At 39.0% G+C, this 21,663-nt stretch overlaps 1 protein-coding gene across 1 annotated transcript; it reads right to left on the bottom strand.

Moving 5' to 3' along the window:
- Positions 1–16,656: 16,656 nt before the first annotated feature.
- LOC124277384 (tigger transposable element-derived protein 4-like) lies at positions 16,657–17,742 on the bottom strand. The gene is made up of 2 exons (XM_046713055.1): positions 17,729–17,742; positions 16,657–17,158 (listed from the first exon to the last, which is right to left on the bottom strand). Exons 1-2 carry the CDS (start codon positions 17,740–17,742, stop codon positions 16,657–16,659), a joined length of 516 nt encoding a protein of 171 aa, XP_046569011.1.
- Between the last annotated feature and the right edge of the window lie 3,921 nt (positions 17,743–21,663).

The raw sequence follows: 21,663 nt of genomic DNA, 5'->3' as shown, positions 1-21,663 counted from the left end.
TGTTAATATTTCGGAGTTTTCTGATGGTTTATTACAAACCGCGTTGGTATTACAAACCGGGTTGAGAAGCTTAAAATGTAATAAGAATTTGCACATCTTAGCGCATTATGTAATAAAACTTACAAAGTGCCAAACGTCACCCTTAGGGAAGATATTCCTTCACGTGTTTTCTGATAGTTAATTGGTTGGACTGAACGCACTTGCCGCCCCACCAATAAAACCATACCGTACATAAAAGTGGTGTTTATTTTTCTTTGTGGCGTTGTTACGCCGCATAGAGCTTACGCCGTATAGAGCTTACATGTAAGCTGTATTCGGTGGTTGACAACGCATAGAGCTTACGGTGAGTTATATTCGTTGGTTGAAAACGCATACCAGAACGGCATGCAGGGTTCACGTAACACCTAATGACGTCGTAAATGACGTCAAAGTGTATGTCATTTCAGCATAATCAGTCATTTTCAAGCAAAGAAACATACCATATAATGTCATAAACGACGTCATAAGACGTTACGATAACGTCACATCACTTTTGGCATACTTTACACAAACCTTTCAGCTTCAAACTGATATAAAGGACATGATACACTTAATTCCTAACTATTACAATATTTTTCTTTATTAGCGGGACATATATTTTTGGACACTGTACAACTTACTTAAGCTCTATACGTTGGATATATGCATACATATTTTAAATAACGTATAGAGTTCACATCGTGGGTGAACAGTATCGTAGCAGTAGTAAAAGAATATATGATGGCAGTAACAGCAGTAGACGTAGTAGCCTTAACAGTAGTAGAGCAGTAGCAGCAACAGCAGTAGCTGTAGCAGTAGAAGTTGCAGCAGTGGCAACAGTAGTGCTGGTGGTGTTGGCTGGTGGTCGTCGTCGTAGTAATAGTAGCAGTAGGGATAGTTGTAGTTGTCGTCGTCGTAGTAGTCGTAGCGGTAGTCGTAATCGGTCTAGTAATAATTGGTTTATTCCATTAAGGGGCCACAGGCCAATTATACAGTTACATGAGTCATATCATGAAAGTGGAAATCTGGAGCATCATAACACTGTACAAGGTCAATAAACATACACTTAATGGGTTGTACAAGTTTTGTTAAGGTAATTGTTACGTTGTTTGAATGCAAGGAACAGAAACTTCGCTAAACCTAAATCGTGTGATGTGCAAAGTAATACCAGTTTATCATAAGAAGGATGAGTACAATAGAACTCAGGCAAAATTGTACGTCTGAGATTATAGTAAAAATGACATTCCAAACACATGTGATATTCCGTCTCAATTACAGGTATAACACAAAATGGACATAATCTAGAATTTCTTGTCAGACCAGATTTTCTTCCAGACTCTATCATTAACTGATGGCCTGAACAGCGAAATATTATGAGAGCCTTACGATAAGCTGGTACATAGTCGTAGTGGTAGTCGAAGTGGTAGTCTAAATGGAAGTGGATGTTGTAGTGGTGGTTGTAGTCGCGGTTGTTCTTGGTATAGTCCGTTTTGGCTCAAAAGCGGACCGATGAATTACCAATCTAACTCGAAAACTAATAAACATAAAATACTCAATGAAACGCTGATCAAAATCAAAACATCATACCAACTCTGTGATTTGTTTGCAGAATTTATGTCCTAAAAATAAAAAAGTTGTTTAACAATCTATCATTAAAATATTGACACAGTTCACTATTTGTTACGAGGGAGGAGTGCAGAGAAAGGGACAGCCAGGTGTTCGAGAACGGATGGAGACGGCACGGCACAGGTTAATGAATAAATAACGTCTGTGAACGTGCTTCTTGAACACCTGGCTGTTGGTATGATGTTTTGATTATGATCAGCGTTTCATTGAGTATGTTATGTTTATTAGTTTTCGAGTTAGATTGCAATTCATCGGTCCGCTTTTGAGCCAAGCGGACTGTAGTCGTGGTAGAAGTCGCGGTGGTCTTAGTGGTGGCCGTAGTGGTAGTCTAAGTGGTAGAAATTGTAGTTGAGGCGAGGTGAATTTGGGTTTAACGTCGCACTGTAGAATATTTCAATCATATGACGACGTGCATGCGTGTGTATGTGTAGGTGCGGTTGCTTGTACTAGCCCTGACTGAAGCTGGTTTTATAGTGCCAAAACGTCTTTGGGTCCCTAGCGACTGTTTTTGCGCCGCTATTAACTTATGCCCTTCCCATTAAATGTATCTAGTTATTTAATATACAGTACTTGAAGAATTCTAGATGTTTTCCGCCATATAGCTGGAATATTGCTGAGTGCGGCGTAAAATTAAACTCATTCACTCACTCACTCAAGAGATGTGTTCATCTCATTTAGAGCTTACCTCTTTCCGAACAATTGGTAAGATCGGCACCCATGAAAGGCCACCTCCTCGTGGTGGGTGCTGGGTCACGCTAAGCGCCTTACAACCCCCCGTTGTGGACCCGGGGGGGATATTTTGGTCCACCAACCCGTTTGCCGTGGGTTGCGCCCCTGTGTCGGTGGAGGAAGGTAGTCTGGTGGTTGAGGGCACTGGTTCCAGGAACAGTGTTCCTTTGCCCAACACACCACTTCGGCCCTGACTTCACCTAGACGGGTGGTAGAACTGGCCCGGTTCTATCAATCGGCTGGTCATGCCATGCCCTGTGCATGGAAACTATTCATGTTGAATGTTGTGCATTGTTTTGCATTTATGAATATGAATGTTATTATTTGAACTGTACTTATATTTATTTGCCTAGAGTACCATGCCAGAAGGCGGTGGCTCATGGGCCAATCTGGTGACGTTGACCTCCGAAATCTGTAGGTTTCTGGTTACTTGTTATGGGCCGAACCAGCCAGACATTTAATTTGGTAAACCAATTCAGCTTTTCGTGTCATACTTGCTGGAGTATAACATCCCTGTATCCTCGGTGTTTGCATCCTGGATGTCCGGTGCAATGTAACACTGTCCTTGTTGACACTCGGTGGCGGGTGGGGAGCAGGGATGTTGAACTTATATCCATCACCATGTCACAAAACTACCCTGGTTCCGCTCGAAATGAAAAAAAGAGACGTTTGGAACGTGATGGTTCCAACGAAACTATTTCAAAAAATGTAGAATCCTGGTCTCGGTTCTTGGTGATTGAGGCTTCTGATCATGAACCTATCAAATTAAATCCATTTGCTGTGTCCAAAGGTGTTTCTGGAATTTGCGGAGATGTGAAAAATGTAACTCGTCTCATAGAACGCTTAACTCATGTCGGGGCATTATTCGAGACAGAGAGATCGATGCCTGTCCGACATGTCTGAACAAGAAATTCAATCTGAACTAGAAGATCAAGGGGTCACATCCATTAAACGTTTCACAAAAAAAATTGATGGCACTGTTAAAAACACAAACACATATCTTGTGACTTTTGCCTGTGCATCAGTTCCACGATCCATTAAGGCTGGTTATTTGAATCTAGGAGTGGAGGTGTATATCCCCACTCCACTCCGATGCTACACCTGTCAGAAATTTGGCCATGGCTCAAAATCTTGTCACAGTCATATTGTGTGTCATCGGTGTGGTGAACACCATGATGTTTCAGATTGTCAAAAAGACATGAAATGCGCAAACTGTGGAGGCGGTCATGTTGCCTCTTCAAAGTCATGTCCTGAGTGGCAAAAACAGTCTGAAATAGTGAAAATCAAATACAAAAATAACATTTCTTTTTTTGAAGCCAAGAAACTGTACGCAAGCCAGACACAAAATCCTACCAGTTTGTCCTACTCTGCTGTGGTTACCCGGTCTGTACCAACCTCATCTATCATGTGTCAGACTGAGTTAACGTGGGTAATTTCAGATCAGCCTCTCAGTCTTAGTACAAACACTCCACCAAAAAAATGTATCTTCAGAAACACAAACTAATCAGATTGTGATTCAAACCGAGCATAATGTTGAAAAATCAGACATTCAAAAAACCAGGAAAGAAAAAAAAAGGCAAAACAAACAGTTGAAAGTTGGGAATCTCCCTTCTACGGACATAACCATTGAAAACGCATTTGCTCCTTTGGATATGGAGGTGACTCCATCTCAGGAGAGAGGAAGAAACATTTCTTCCTCACGTTCACGGACTAGGTCCCCAGTTGAGCCTCCATGACTCAATCTTTAAATCTAATCCAGTGGAATTGCAGAGGACTTAGAAAGAATTTAAATGAAGTACAGCTGTTGATTCAAGATTATAAACCGTCGGCACTGTGTCTCCAAGAGACGTATCTCAAACCTACTGACACATTTGAGTTACGACAATACAATTGTCATCATTTCTTTTCTCCACCAGGAGATAGGGCTTCTGGAGGGGCTTCTATTTTTATACGGCAGGGAGTCATTAACAGCCCCGTTCCTCTTAATACAAATCTTCAAGCTGTTGCTGTCCGGCTAACTATGCACATTGTATTTACTCTGTGCTCATTGTATATCCCTCCTCTACGCCACTGCGACAATCTGATCTTCAACAACTTTACGATCAGCTCCCTAAGCCATGCATTATCATGGGGACCTGAATGGTCACAATCCTATATGGGGAAGCGTAAATACAAATAGTAAAGGGAAGATACTTGAGGAATTCATTAACGACAATAATTTATGCATATATAACGATGCCTCTAACACTTTATTTACATCCTGCTACTGGAATGTATTCAGCCCTTGACCTTTCTCTACGGATGCCAACATATTAAATGAATTTGAATGGTCGGTCCATGATGACCTCTGTGGCAGCGATCACTTTCCCACCATTCTGAAAACCAGCAACCCAATTGCTGATTCTTCATCATCTAGGTGGAATTTTAAAAGCAAATTGGCAACTGTTTGAGATATTGTGTACTTCAAACCTAACACCTGAACGTTTTCAAAATACCGATGATCAAATTGCTATTTACAGATCAGCTCACTGCCATAGCTGATCAAACAATACCTAAGTCCTCTGCAAATCCTCACATTCGCAAGCCATGGTTCAATAATGATTGTAAACAGGCCAGAAAGAGTAGGAAGAAAGCCGAAAAGTTTTTCGCAAACATCCTACGGTCCATAATTTGGACAAAGTAAAATTTTAAATGCTAAGGCTCGACGCGCATTTAAACAGAATAAGCGCCAGTCTTGGAGAAACTACGCTTCCAAGATAAATTCACGCACCCCAATTTCAAAGGTGTGGAACATGATCCAAAGAATTAAGGGCAAAGGTTCCAAATCTACTGTTCGCCATCTGAAGGATGGTGACAGTTTATTAACTAATAAGTCTCACATTGCCAATAAGCTTGGTGAAACTCTCGCCAAACATTCTTCTTCGTCCAATTATGTCCCAGAATTTCAACATTATCAGAAACAACAGGAAAGAAGAGAATAAATTTTAACTCAGACAATGGCGAAGACTACAACGAATTATTTTCATTACATGAGCTCCACACTGCCCTTGGAGCAAGCTCATGATACAGCAACAGGAGCTGATAACATACACTATCAGCTCTTGAAACATTTACCGGAATCATGTTTGGAAAACACTTCTAAATATTTTGATTCAATATGGACTTCGGGAATTTCCCCAACTTTCTGGCGTAATGCAATTGTAGTGCCTATTCCAAAACCTGGCCGGATCATACTGATCCTTCTAATTATAGACCAATCTCTTTAACGAGTTGTGTCTGTAAAAACCATGGAAAGAATGGTGAACAATAGACTAACTTGGTATCTTGAAACCAATAACCTGATATCAAATATCCAATGTGGTTTCAGAAAAATCGTAGTACCATTGATCATTTAGTACGATTAGAATCCTTTATCAAAATGCTATAGTCAATAAACAACATGCAGTATCGATATTCTTTGATCTCGAGAAAGCGTACGATACCACCTGGAAGCATGGCATTTTAAAGGATTTACATGATTTTGGTTTAAGGGGTCGTTTACCTCTTTTTATATCACAGTTTTTAAATGACAGGCAATTTCAAGTCCGAGTGGGTTCAACCCTGTCTGATCATTACAATCAGGATCAGGGTGTCCATGCAAGGCAGTATTTTGTCTGTCACTTTATTTAGCATTAAGATCAACAGTCTATCCAAGGTTTTAAATGATTCAATTGATGGATCACTTTTTGTGGATGATTTTAACATTTCTTGTCGCGGTAAGAATATGCATACCATTGAACGGCAACTACAGTTGTGTTTAAATAAAATACATAAATGGTGTCTTGAAAACGGCTTTAAATTTTCTAAATCAAAAACTAATTGCATACATTTCTGCCGTAAATATAAACCCCATACAGACCCAGAACTGTTTCTAGGTGGCACTCCCATCAAAGTTGTAAAAGAGGCCAAGTTCTTAGGTCTCATTTTCGACTCCCATTTAACTTTTCTTCCGCATATCAAATCCCTGAAAACTAAATGCCTGAAGGCACTCGATTTATTGAAAGTCGTGTCTAATTCAAGGTGGGGAGGGGATCAAGCTACGCTCCTACACCTTTACAGATCACTTGTCCGCTCGAAGCTTGATTACGGCTCTATCGTATATGGTGGGGCCTGTAAAAGCAACCTCAAACTACTTGATTCTATCCATCACCAGGGTCTAAGACTTTGTCTTGGGTCTTTCAGAACCTCTCCCATTGACAGTCTCTACGTTGAGGCTGATGAGCCATCTTTAAAACTTCGCCGTATCAAATTGTCCCTACAATATATCACAAAGTTATATTCTAATGAATCCAATCCTGCTCACACTTGCGTTTTTAATCCTCTTTATGAGGATTTGTATAATAAAAAACCTTCTCTTGTCCCACCTCTTGGGATAAGAATCCAACAATATATTTCTGCTGCTGGCATTGAGTTGGAGAATATATCTCCTTCCCGTCTTCTTTCTTCTCCTCCTTGGCAATTGGTTAGGCCACAAGTCGACCTAACACTCACTAAATTTAAAAAATCAGAAACTAATGACTTACAATATAAACAAGAATATCATCAATTAAAAAGTAAATATAATACATATAAATCCTTATTTACAGATGGGTCCAAGGATGGTGGTGCGGTTGCTTGTGCCACTGTCATTGGGTCCAGAACAATATCTTCCAGATTACCCAATGACAGTTCAATTTTCACAGCTGAAGCAAACGCAATCCTAACAGCTCTCAAATATATAAATAGACACACTAAATATAAACAATACATAATCTTTTCTGACTCTCTGTCTTGCCTTCAGGCGATTAAAAATATTTCTTGTAAACATCCACTTTTAATAGAAATTATAGAATTATATAATGATCTTGCAACTGGCCAATGCGACATCGTCTTTTGTTGGTTACCCAGCCACGTTGGTATTTCTGGGAATACAATGGCCGATCTTGCTGCAAAGGCAGCACTCAACAAATCTGTGACACCACTTCTTATTCCTTACTCTGATTACAAAGCAAGCATTAGAACATACATCCGTGATCTGATGCAGAAGAAGTGGGACACCCAAGTAGGTATAAATAAATTACATGCAATAAAACCCTATATTGGTTACACCTACTTGGGTTGTCAGTCCAGATTTGAAGAGGTCATTATGCGACGATGTCGTATTGGCCACACACGATATACTCATGAGTACCTATTGAAAGGTGAGGATCCTCCGTTTTGTATCCCTTGTGATGAAAGAATCACGGTCAAGCATGTCCTGCTTGACTGTGTTGAATATTCCATCACAAGGGATAAGTATTTTAATGTCAAAACATTGAAGGATCTTTTTAATAATGCTAATTATCATTTAATAGTTGAATTTTTAAAAGAATTAGATTTATTAACTGATTTGTAACTAGATAAATATTTTATTATTGGTAATTTAAATTAGTCACTGAGATTGTTAGTGGCTGTACCCTCAAAGGGGGTTGACGTAGCGTAAAATTATTGTCCTCCTGAGAGGGTACGTAAGTCCCAAAACTTTCAAAGTAAAATATAAATTATCACATTTTAAACGTAGTATTTTGTAATTTTAATTGTTGGCTAAATTTTCCTATAATCGCTAGCGGCTGAAGGGATGGTGTAAATCCAGCTAGGATCCATGCAGGTAGCAAAAGTAATGTAAGTCCCCATGGCTCCTAGCATGGTGATCTACCTTCAGTTGGTGGCGATCTATAGCCCATTTTTATATTGTGTTGTCCCCTATAGTTAAAATGTTTTAGATTCAATTGCTAGTTTTACATATATATCTGTGATTATCTAGTTATTTTACTGTCCTTCGTTGGCAGAATTTTATAATTTCACTTAAATTGTTGATATATTTATAACTTGCTTTAGTCACGATATGGCTGAAATATTGCCGATGTGACTTTAAATCTTAACTCACTCACTCACTCAATTGGTAAGATCATCTATATAACCCGACCATAAAATGACCCGAACCATACTTGGACTTACAAGTGTTTATCTTTATTGGATCGCTTATTTTTGTCTTCGTTACATGTCAATTTCTCTCTGCTTGTTGTTGCCTGGGTGCTGTGCTGTGCTAAAGTGTTATTACAAGGGTGCTCAGATTGGTGCTTGGGAATTATGGGAATTTGAAATTAGCCAATTAAAAGCTAGGAATTAGAGTCATGTGATAAACAATAATCCAGAATGAGACCATACTTTAGATCCAGCATATTTTGTGAATCCTAAACATAATAAGAACGTTTCAGATGAATGAAATTCATTTGAAATACTTGACAAATACAACCAAATATCAATATGATTGACATATGCATAAAACCACAAACTTTAGAGGACTACCACCAACCTTCAATATTTTTAGTGACCTTTTTATGACTTATATGATATGTTAATTCTTATTTTACTTGCAAACAATAAAACACTATAACACCATTTTATATTCAATAATTGTAAAATAGTTCTATACACACAAACCAAACTGACTTATTAAAAACATGAAAAATGTCTCTGCTACATAAAACGTATTAGGGTAAGTAATTATACCTGATGTCGAATGTTTACATTTTCTTAATGCAGACGTACTTGTTTAAGTAGGTTCTGAAAGAGCCTACACTGAACGTTGTTTGCTGTTTAGTTTAAATGGATGGTTGAGTCCGTTCTATAACATGAACATAAAATTTTCGAGTCAAAAACGTATGTCATAGGCAACCTCCTTTTTGAACATCACTTCAATCGAACGAACTTGGCTCAGAAAATATGCATTTTGTCAAAAGTTTACATTTTTGTTAATTCTGGCGTACTTTCGGAATTTGTTCAAGTTGAAGCTACACTGAACATTTGTTGATGCTTGACTTGCTGGTTTTTTATGTAGGTACACAACAACAGTGAGAAATGAGGCCTCTAGACATCGACACATACAGTGTAATTGTACAGCTTGTAAAGGGTACTTATCAAAAGCCGGTGAAAGAGAGATCAAAGAATGAAAGAAGTGCAATTGTTCGGTTTTGCGGAACCGAGAGAGTCTTACTTTGAAGACTGTAAAGGAGAAGATGTTTTGTTTCACGAAAACAAACGTGTATTGACAAAAGGGCACTTTTGAAAGCAGGTTCAAAAAGAAGGTTCGACAGACAAAGGGTGCAGGGGGCCAGGAGTAGTAGCATATGTTCTAAAGAGAAAATTCGGAGGATGTAGTGAATGGAAGGTCTTGAGTGTTCTGAAAAAGACAAAAAACATGGCCATTTACATGCCCTCGGTTTACAAACCGGGCACCAAAAGCTGTTACTGCCAAATGCATATTTGATAGGGTTCAGATCGATCTGATTACGATGAAGGAACAAGCTGTTGTACACAATTCGAAAACGTACAGGTACATTTTAATGGTTGTAGATGTATTTTCAAGGTTTCTGTTCTTACGGGCATTAGAACGTAAAACGGCAGACGATGTCGCTAAAGCGTTACAGTCTATCTTCATAGAACACGGGTTTCCGAGGATTGTACAGTCGGACAATGGGCCAGAATTCAGAGGGGAGGTTCAAAGGTTGTTAGACCGCAATGGAGTCAAGGTAGTGAAGGGAAGGCCCTACCACCCCCAGTCACAGGGCAAGGTTGAGAGGCAAAACCGCCTTGTCAAAAGTAAATTAAGATATGATTCACTAAGGAAGGGTAGCCGCGGTTACAACTGGGTGGAGGCCAGATCCCTCAGCCAGATCCCTCAGCCAGATCCCTCAACAAACAACCGAAAGAAGTACTTGCATACCAGTCACCATTTTGCGTTTACTTCGGTGGTCGAGGTCCGGTATCAGCAGATGAGATAAGACGAAAAGCTACGCTGTCATCTGACAGATGTGTTCTCAGAGCATCGCTTCAATTTGCAAAACGACACGGCTGTTCCATTTATAAGAAGGGTGACAGGGTCCTTGTGAAATACCCAGACAAGGATAGAGTGCCACACAAAAGGCAAGTACTGAAAGGGACAGTGCTGAAAAGGAGCAAACTTTTTGACAGGTATCTTGTACATGTGAGAAAATGCAAAGGGGACTTGGTGAAACAATGGATAGGCGTGCAATCCATAACAAGTAGGACTGTTGAAGAAGAGGCTATTCGTGAGAAAATTCAAAACGCAGGTTTGAGAGAATGCATAGAAGGCGTTTGCACCGAGACAAGTACTATCTATTGCAAAATGAGTTTGAAACAGAACACGAGATACTCGAGACTCGACGAGTTGAAAACAATCAACAAAGAGAAGTGATCACAAAGCAGCCACAACATCTGAAGAGATCTGCACAGCGGTTCTTCTGTGAGAACAGAAATGTAATGGTTTCAAAAGCCCAAAAGGATCTGGCAACTGCCAGTTCGAGGCAGTCGCAGACCAAATAAAAAACATTGGAATTTGCCAGGATCCTAAAACTCTACGAAGAACAGCTTGTGAGCAGATACATCTACACTCTGAGCATTATCAGAACTTTGTTCCTCAAGATTTTAACACTTACGTAAGAAACATGAGAAAAGAATCAACTGATGGTGATAACATTACCTTGCAGGCTCTTGCGTGGACATACAATTGCCAGTTTCTGGTATTTCATGCCCAAGGCGATCTCTACCACTGTGTGGTTTCGAACACAAACACTTACGAATTTAAAATGTCCCAGTACTCACTTTAGGATACTTTCCAGAGGAGCAAGGTGATCACTATGTGTCTGTCGAAATACAACACGCGCTTATCTCTTGCGCTTATTGCGAACCTTTCTACAAACGTTGTCCAGTGAATCTGAAGCCAGTTGTGAAATTGATGGCACGAGGAAACATGTACAGAGCAGCTGTGGAGAAGCAAGGTACACTGACAACAATGAGGATAGAGAATATTTGAGAGATAGCCTCGGACAACGAGTTGGATTATCAGAAACGGAATGGGATGATGACGCACATGAAGGTGAGTACAGTGATCGAGACATCGAAGATATAGCAAAAGAAATGCTGGATCGAAATATAAACAGACACAGGCAGACTGATCACGATGCAAATACAGATGGAAATACAGATGAAGATAGAGAAACTGAGCTAACTACAGATGAAAATGGAGACACAGATCAAAGCTCATATGGAGATAGAGACATAACTCAAAAAAGAGACGAAGACACAGACATAGATCGCGATACAGATGATGATGTAAACATAGATAGAAGTTCAGACTCGGTTCGAAAAACTGATGAAGATAGAGACACAGATCGGAATACAGAGGAAAACAGCGACTCAGATCATGATACAGATGGAGATAGAGACACAGATCAAAAGTACAGATGAGGACAGTGAAATAGATCAATGTACAGATGAGGGACACAGACTCAGGGACAGATAAGTATAGGGCCATAAATCAAAGTACAGATGAAGACAGAGACTCGGATCAAGATACAGATGTAAATAGAGAAATAGATCTATGTAGAGATGAGGACAGAGACACAGGTACAGATAATGATAGAGACATAAATCAAAGTACAGATGAGGACAAAGACTCAGATCAAGATACAGATGAGGACAGAGACTCAGATCAAGTAACAGATGAGGATAGAGACTCAGATCAAGATACAGATGAGGACAGAGACTCAGATCACGATGCAGATGAAGACAGAGACTCAGATCAAAACACGGACAAATATAAAGTTGCAGATCGAAATATAGTCGAGGAAAGAAACACTGATCGAAAACCTGATGAAGAAAGAGACTCAGAGCAAAACACAGACGAAGATAAAGACCAATATCGAAATGCAGATGAAAACTGTGGCGACGAAGGTAGAGATTCAAACAGCGACAGCGCACACGATCGAGCAGATACGAACGGGGCAAGACAAGTAGATGAATTAGATTCAATGGAGTCGGGTAATGGAAACAGTGGGGAGGATTACCCTTTTCTTCCTGATTTAGTTCTAGATAGAATTATCAGGACAACTGTGCAAAGGTATCCTTTTATGGTATTTACATTGAGGCAGTGTGCACTTTCTTCAGAAATACAGTAGAAGCAATAGGATACCCAATGATCCACTTTGAATCCCGCTGTAATTGGTCACGTTCCTGGACATATAAGTGTACGTAGATTGTACGTGAGATATGGCAGAGGAAGTGGATTAGTCATGTATGTCAGAAGTGTCTGTTCTGGTTCAAATAGACCATGGATTCATGCATGGCTTACACTTCGCCAGCTTAACCATGACTGGTACGAAATAACGGCAATTCATTGGCGCTGATTGCATTCACTGAGACACTGAAACTTACTTACAGACTAGACGAGTTCATTCATGGGAATTTGTGTTTGGGATCTTAGTTTTGTTGCAAAGCAGCAACAGTAGAGAACTTTGATGTAAATTAACATTTGAAATACTCTGTATTCTTGAAACAATTTTCACACATGAACATGTACATTAAATTTCGTTGACTCGGTTTCTTCCACATAACACGCACTCATACTGTTGAAAAGCAAAACATATTTTGGTAATTATTCAGCTTGACTTTAGACGTCTTCTTCATATTTTCAAATGACACCAAGTATTTAAACAGTAGAACACATCACCATGCTGACTGCTGAGAAGACACCTGTGTCTGGACAAAGACAAATCTCTTACATTCTCGAAAATGAAGTTAATATATCTGCCCAAACAAGGCGATGCCTGGCTGAAAATTTTCAAAGTTGCATAAAAAAAACAACACCACCTTTAGTCGAGTATATTTGATTAGATGTTGCAAAATCCAATAAAGGTATATATGTGCTATTTAAAATTCATAGATATAATATTATGCTTGTATTGTAACTTTCATATGTTTGTGATAAACGTTATTATCTGTGTTCTATACTGTGACATAATTTTAAGGTTTGTCTCTTTCCGAACAATTGATAAGATAATTTATATAACACAATCGGGGGCTCTATGACCTTTTCAGCGTCGGTGCGCCGTAAAATTCAACAAACAAAGACATAATTTTCGCTTTCCCCCTCTTGTTTATGTGGGAAAGAATGGCATAGTACTGGTTAGGAATTCCAGGAACAGTGTTAGGATATCGGATCGTCTTTACGTAACTTAAAACCCATTGGAAAGGGCATTAAATGCAACATAGAAAGAAATAAAATGAAGGAATATGAGAAGTAAAATGAAGGAAGATGTTATATAAACAGACCGTCCCTAATGTCGTCCAAGTTTTTAACATTACTGATTGACTGAGTTTGGTTTTACGCCACTTTCAGCAATATTCCAGCAACATCACGGCAGGGACACCAGAAATGGGCTTCTCACATAGTACCCATGTGGGGATTCGAACCTGGGTCTTCGCCGTGACGAGCCAACGCTTTAACCATTAGGCTACCCCACGGCCCCTTTTTAACATTAAATCAGATCCTTTATCACATATCTTGAAAACATACCCGTAGCTGCTATTATAACATATTCATATCCATGCTCAGCATGCAATACAAGATATCAATGTGAACAATGCACACATAACTTTACCACATTAAAACTAGATTCAACAATATATTTATTGGATATGTCATATCTTAGTGTTAGGCACACGTGTTTTCCTTTTTAAAAATTAAAAATAAATAAATAAATGAAAAGAAATAAAAAAAAGAAGAAAAAAATACAAAACAAAACAAAAAGCAAAAACAAAAACAAAAAACAAAAACAAAAACAAACCTGCCACATAGTTCTCGACCTTGCCGCGGTTGGTAGGCTTTTACTAACGGAAAACATTGCCAGCTAGTAAGTTCTATTATAGCGGTATGGGTTTAAGGGACGTTACGGGTGAGCCACAACACATATATGGCCACCATTCTTCAACACGGAAACACAAATGCATACACAGGTACTAATACACAAACACAGCAACATACCCGAGTGGATACGGGATAGAATGGATCCACGGCAAACCTCACTTGTCGTACCTGTCACAATAGGCGGATAACGCCGTTACAGGGTAGGATGGCACTTACAGGATCGTAAAAGGCGATCCAAGCGGGACCAACTTTTCACATATTTCCAAAGTACCAACTCGCTTTGTAATAAAATCCCCTAAGTCCGAAATGTTTTTGGACTCTGAAAGATTTATTACATAGTGCGTCGTTATTACATAGTGGGTTGCTACTGGTGTAACGCAGTTTGTAATAACCCGTTATGTAATAAAATCGCCTAAGTCCGAAATGTTTTGGACTCTGAAAATTTTATTACATAGTGCGTTAAGATGTGCAAAATCTTATTACATTTCGCTACTCAACCCGGTTTGTAATAAAACCATCAGAAAACTCCGAAATATTAACAGTTCATAAGATGGAACGGGTTTAAGCTGAAGTTTACATAATTAATTAAGGGGTAAAACACATATTGTCCTGACCGTAAGGAATATCTTCAACTTTGATTTTCAGTCATTTTCCAGCCTTAGGCAAAGTACCAACTCGCTTTGTAATAAAAATCGCCTAAGTCCGAAATGTTTTGGACTCTGAAAATTTTATTACATAGTGCGTTAAGATGTGCAAAATCTTATTACATTTCGCTACTCAACCCGGTTTGTAATAAACAATCAGAAAACTCCGAAATATCAACAGTTCATAAGATGGAACGGGTTTAAGCTGAAGTTTACACTTAATTAAGGGGGTAAAACACATATTGTCCTGACCGGAAGGAATATCTTCAACTTTGATTTTCAGTCATTTTCCAGCCTTAGGCAAAAGTACCAACTCGCTTTGTAATAAAATCGCCTAAGTCTGAAATGTTTTGGACTCTGAAAATTTTATTACATAGTGCGTCGTTATTACATAGTGGGTTGCTACTGGTGTAACGCAGTTTGTAATAACCCGTTATGTAATAAAATCGCCTAAGTCCGAAATGTTTTTGGACTCTGAAAATTTTATTACATAGTGCGTTAAGATGTGCAAAATCTTATTACATTTCGCTACTCAACCCGGTTTGTAATAAACCATCAGAAAACTCCGAAATATTAACAGTTCATAAGATGGAACGGGTTTAAGCTGAAGTTTACACTTAATTAAGGGGGTAAAACACATATTGTCCTGACCGGAAGGAATATCTTCAACTTTGATTTTCAGTCATTTTCCAGCCTTAGGCAAAAGTACCAACTCGCTTTGTAATAAAATCGCCTAAGTCCGAAATGTTTTTGGACTCTGCAAATGTTATTACATAGTGCGTCGTTATTACATAGTGGTTGCTACTGGTGTAACGCAGTTTGTAATAACCCGTTATGTAATAAAATCGCCAAAGTCCGAAATGTTTTTGGACTCTGAAAATTTTATTACATAGTGCGTTGTTATTACATAGTGGGTTGCTACTGGTGTAACGCAGTTTGTAATAACCCGTTATGTAATATAATCGCCTAAGTCCGAAAAATTTTGGACTCTGAAAATTTTATTACATAGTGCGTTGTTATTACATAGTGGGTTGCTACAAAGCTTCATTGCCAAAAGGAAGAATGAAATGAAGAAATTTGCTAATAAATGGCATCCATTATTCCCAGTATTCAAACCTGACCTGTGTATGCAGCAACCGCTTCTTTAATAAAACCTTGATCTGTTTCCCCTTTTGAAAAATTATCTTTGTTTTAGTTATATATTTGACTAGTTAGTTAATGGCACTAGTGTAACTTTGGGAACACATATTATAGGTTGGATATAAGACACAATATACAACACAATAAGCCGGATGTTGCGCAATATATAACACAGCATGACATGTCAGAATAATTGTGGCACTAAATACAACATATGTTAGATAAGACATATTTACAATGTATATCAGATAATTACACTATGTACAACATGATATGTTGGATGTGACACAATATACAGCTTGATATGTCAGATGTGGTGCTATAAACAATATGATATGTTCATATATGATGTTATTTACAACATGACATATGGGATGGAAAACTATATACAGTAGAACACGGATATAACGAATTCCAAGGGACCAAGAAATTTAGTTCGCTATATCCGTTGTTCGTTATTCACATTTGACCGCCATCTTGGACTGTAGAGATGTAGAGACATGTATATGCTGAGGCTACAAATCTTTATTCTTGTACATGTACATTGACATAACATTAAAAAACTGAATTTATCATTCACAGACATTAGCTAGAACATGTTTAACAATCACAACAATCTCAACAATACATGTATATAACTTAATTACGTTTAACAAAGTCCACAATTTTGCTCTGCACACCACGTCTTGCAGACTTCATTTTGTCAACTGCATCTCAGACATCTGCAAGAGAGTCGAAGATAGAACTATCTGTACCTTCACAAACAAGTAGATGACGTAGTGTCTCCAATGCTGCATTGGCCTCAGCAAAGGATTGCTTCGGTCGAGGTTCATCATCTTCACTATCAGAGTTGGGAGCGGATGTGACAGTGGGCGTGGCAAACTGCTGGGCTACTGACGTCACAATCTCGTCTTCAGTAGGACGTTCGGCTGTAACAACTTGATTATCAGCATTGATGAAGTCGTCCAACGTGACATCTGCCGGGATTTCTTCTGCTTTATCTGACAGTTCATTCCACATAACTCTGAGGTCGGAAAGAACCATGTTGTCTGTCTCATCGTCTGACGAACCTTCATCTCGCTCAGGAAGGCCAAAGCCTCCCTTCCGATAGCAGTTGGCGATCGTCTTAGATGTGACCTGTCTCCAAGCGGCATGAATCGTCTGGATGGTATCAAGGAGAGTGATTTGTACAGTTGTTTCAGGTTTGCTATTATACCTTGGTCAGGACAGGATGGGCAGGACAATTGTCTACAAACATCAGGATCTTACGTTTTTGTCTTGTCATACTCTTTTCCAGGTTTTTTGATCCACTCTGTGAATAATTCACCAGTCATCCAGGCCTTGGCATTTGATCTGTACGTTACTGGCAAACTGCGTACAGTTTTTAAGCATCTAGGCTTTGCTGACTTCCCTATGACTAACAACTTAAGTTTTTCACTCCCGGACATGTTTGCCGCTACCAACAATGTTATTCTCTCTTTAGAATTTTTCCCCCCACTACATTTTTCAGATTTAAAGTGAAGAGTTCTGTTTGGTTTCATTTTGTAGAAGAGGCCAGTGTCGTCAGCATTGAAGATGTTATCAGGCTTGTACTCTTCAAGATAGCCAGGCAGGCGAGCTTTCAGTCAATCATTGATGAGGTCGGGGTCAACAGAAGCGATTCTTAATAATGGAACTGAGAGTGGATTTTGAATGCCAAAGTCGAAAGCGATGTTTGTCTTAGATTTTACACCTGAATCTACAGCCTGAATTATCTGAAGCTTGGTGTCAAAAGTGATAGCTTTACGTTTGCCTCGCCATAGTGACGAGAGTGAACGAAGACCTGTATACCAGTCAAGCTTTTAAACACGAAATGTTTGTTTTGTTTATTGATTAATGACCATCAAACAATGTTGATTCGCCGCCAACAAGGTTGATGTATACCACTAAGTGGCTGAGCTGACACTGAGTGAGTTCGCTAATCACGTCGTTAATTGGGGCTTGGGGTAGTAAATCTGTTTGCTATAGCCGTTAATTCGCGTCTCACGAGTTCGTTATTCGCATATAATTTTAATGATATTATAAAGGACTATTGACGGGACTTTTAAATTTGTTCGCTATATCCGTTTGTACGCTATATCCGTGTTCGCTATATACATGTTCTACTGTACTTATGATATATCAGATATGACATTATGTACAACTTATTTTGGAAGTTGCGCAATATACAACATACGTTGGTTGTGACCCATATACAACATGCTATGTCTGATATGAGGCCATATACAACACTGAATACAGCATGCTGCGCACGTTGATAAAACATGATATGTTGGATGTGGCACTACACACAACACCCTATACACCATTATATATCGGAGGTTTAACTGTGTCACAGCCTGATATGTTGGATGATTATATTCATGTATTTGTATGTGTCATTATGTAACGAATGTTATGATGGAAAACTTTATTTTTTCATGGAAAAAAAAAAAGAAAGAAAAAAAAAGTACAAGCCAGATGTGGAAAAAAACACACCCAAAAACAAAGCTCATGGCCCGAGCTGCTGAATGTGATCAGCCATCAAGTACTCTCTGTGATCTATCATGCAAAATATTTACTCCTCTCTCTGCCTTCTTGCTGGCCACCCACTTGGTGACAAACACCGTTTTGTGTTTATGAATCTCTGACGTGATACGGATGAAAAGTTCGTTAGCAATGGAAATCCTCCAGAACAAAACGCTGTTTTCCAAACTATATATATTTCGTTTAATGAACAGTGTAACTTTGTGCAGAATATTATAAAAAAACAACAATCGGACTATTATTTGCTTCTGCATTTTGTTCTTGACAAATGGAATGAGGTATCTTTGCAAAGAATGTAAGATATCTTCTCATATATTTAGAATGAGTGAGTGAGTATGGATTAGCAATATCACGGCGGGGGGCACCAGAAATAGGCTTCTCACACTGTACTCTTGTCGGGAATCGAACCTGTTTGTATGGCTTGACGAGCAAAAGCTTATCCATTAGTCCATCCCGCAGTTCCAATAAACAACATTTTTGTCCGAAAGTGTACTCCAGATAGTGTAATGGACATTCATACATTTAGTGGAGAGATAGCTGTTTGGTGGCCCAATGGTTCCACCCGGCCCTGACCTCGTTCTCCACCAACTGACCAGTCACACAATCAAAATAATTCAAGATTACTGAAGTTTGAAGGTCAGTAAGTTCGACAGCATTTAGCCAAGCATCGTCAGTGTTTCAAGGCTTCACAAGAGGCAACACAGAAGTATATTTACTGCAGGTTCAATGTACTGTCCTGCGACAGCTAGTTAACCAACGCATGTAGATTTGAGTAATTTACTCAGTTCAATGTTGCTTGAATAGAGCGATTAAAGTTGAATGTTCCTTTGATGTGCAATTGGTAAAAGCTGCAAAATACAGAAAGTCACTATTGATGCTAGTAATGTACAGAGACGTTAAATTGTGAATAAATTTTATCAAACTGAATCTTACATGTTTTGAACGTTATTGTCAGTCATAATCTAAACCAATTCCAAGAAATATTCACTGTGAAACACAGCAACGTATGTGAAATTACCAATGAATGCAATAACAATGTTGAAACTTATTGCAACCTCAAACGGATCCCTCAATGTTGATAGTATTCAAAGTTGAAACAATTTGAAAATACACATAAACAACTAATAAAGTATACATATTGACAGTTACGGTGTACACAACCTGAGAAAAAAAATTATTTTGCACAACTTATTTTTAGGTTGTGGCCATATATAATCTACATTTGCTGAAACTGATGGAGCTTTCATTTTTGCTGCCATGTGCTTTAATCTCAAGGTAGATAACTATTAAACAAAAGTCATACCGCTACAAAAACGCACCAAAACAAGTGTTTGCCACTGATGTGGCAATGTCCCCCGCCGCTAAAGAATGGAATATCTATATTTACTACTTTTTATTTTTGGGTCACATGCAAGATGCCTGAAATGACTGGTGTCCGCATAATCACCCAATGTAGGCTGTCAACATACTTGAAAACATTGAGAGCAATGTTTTATGAGATATCGCCTTTAAAAAGCGGTAAAAGTATCGTGGTGACCTTGAAGATAAGGTCAAGGTCACCCAAAATCAACTGGTGTCTGCGTAATCCCCCCAATGTAGGCTCTCACCAAATTTGAAGACACTGGGTACAATAGTGCATGAGATATCACGTTAACAACAGTTTGAAAAGTGGTCAGTGTCGTGGTGACCTTGAAAATAAGGTCAAGGTCACCCAAATCGTCTCGTGTCTTTGTAATCTCCTAATGTAGGCTGTCACCAAATTGCAAGACATTGGGTGCAACATTTCATGAGATATCGCGTTAACAAGAGTTTGAAAAGTGGTCAAAGTGTCGTGGTGACCTTGAAAATAAGGTCATGGTCACCCAAATCGAATGGTGTCTGCATAATCCCCAAATGTAGGCTGTCACTAAATTTGAAGACATTGGGTGCAACAGTTCATGAGATATCGCGTTAACAAGAATCGGTACGTACAGACGGACGGACGGACGCCGCTGAATACATAGTCCCCCGTTCCGCGTTGCGGCGGGGGACAATTACAACCTAATAGTGAAAGAAAGGCAACTCAATTTGTAGAGTCACGGAAGCGTGAATAAAATCTGTAGTGCTAAATCTCACTTGCAGTCCAAAGCGTTGCACACTTCGCCATATACCCTGACGGTAATGGAAGAGGCAATCTTTCAGCTCAAACTTTAACGCTTGAAATGCTTTGCAGCTTGTTGCGTGGCTACATTAAAGTCGGTGACCATGAGATCTCGTTATAGTTGAAAATTCATTGCTATGGGCTTCTACTTCAGGGTGTTGAGGAAGGTTAGGTAGCTGGTTTGGAATAATAGCAGTGCACTTTCCTTTGCAGCATCTCCAGTAACACTGGTATTTCTTCTTTTCAAAAGTCGATACTTGGAATCCTTGTAAGCCGACAAGGGAATGTTTGTCTGTCATATATGAATGAAATGTATTGGACACACGTACTATTACTGACAATGTTTGTGTACAGTGTACCCAGTGCTGAATTAATTCCTCATTACACAGGTGGTACGCCGGGACTAAACGTTGCGACCATAGATATAGCTATATGCAAAGCTTCCGCAAAACTTGTAAAAACTAAAAAAGCAAATGCCATCAGAAGTAAACTAAGAAAACGATCAAATGCTTGACTTTCTAACAGTACAGCATGCATCAAAATTTAGGTGGGAAATTTAGCGAAAAACTAGGGAACCTTTTGTGTTCTTGCTGATTAATTTCTTTTTCACATGACCCGTGAAGATCCGGGGTAGAATAAGTCTTAAGCAACCCATGTGCTTGCCATAAAAGGCGACTATGCTTGTCGTAAGAGGCGACTAACAGGATCGGGTGGTCAGTTTCGCTGACTTCATGTCATCGGTTCCCAATTGCGCAGATCGATGCTCATGCTGTTGATCACTGGATTGTCTGGTCCAGACTGGATATTACAAACCGCCGCCATATAGCTGGAATATTGTTGAGTGCGGCGTAAAACTAAACTCACTCACTCTTTTTCACATAAATCGGAATTGGTCCAAAAGTATTCAGTTTAATATATATTGACAATCTGACATATGTCAATAATGGTATATAGTTAATCCCTCGCACTGCGTTAAATGACATCATTTGTGTCATATTTAGACGAATGTACGTAGA

Source organism: Haliotis rubra, unplaced genomic scaffold (assembly GCF_003918875.1).
Source record: "Haliotis rubra isolate DU_JTF1 unplaced genomic scaffold, ASM391887v1 Scf2205, whole genome shotgun sequence".
Lineage (NCBI taxonomy): Eukaryota > Metazoa > Mollusca > Gastropoda > Lepetellida > Haliotidae > Haliotis > Haliotis rubra.
The sequence above is the reverse complement of the archived record's forward strand: the minus strand, read 5'-3'. Positions and strand labels throughout refer to the sequence as shown.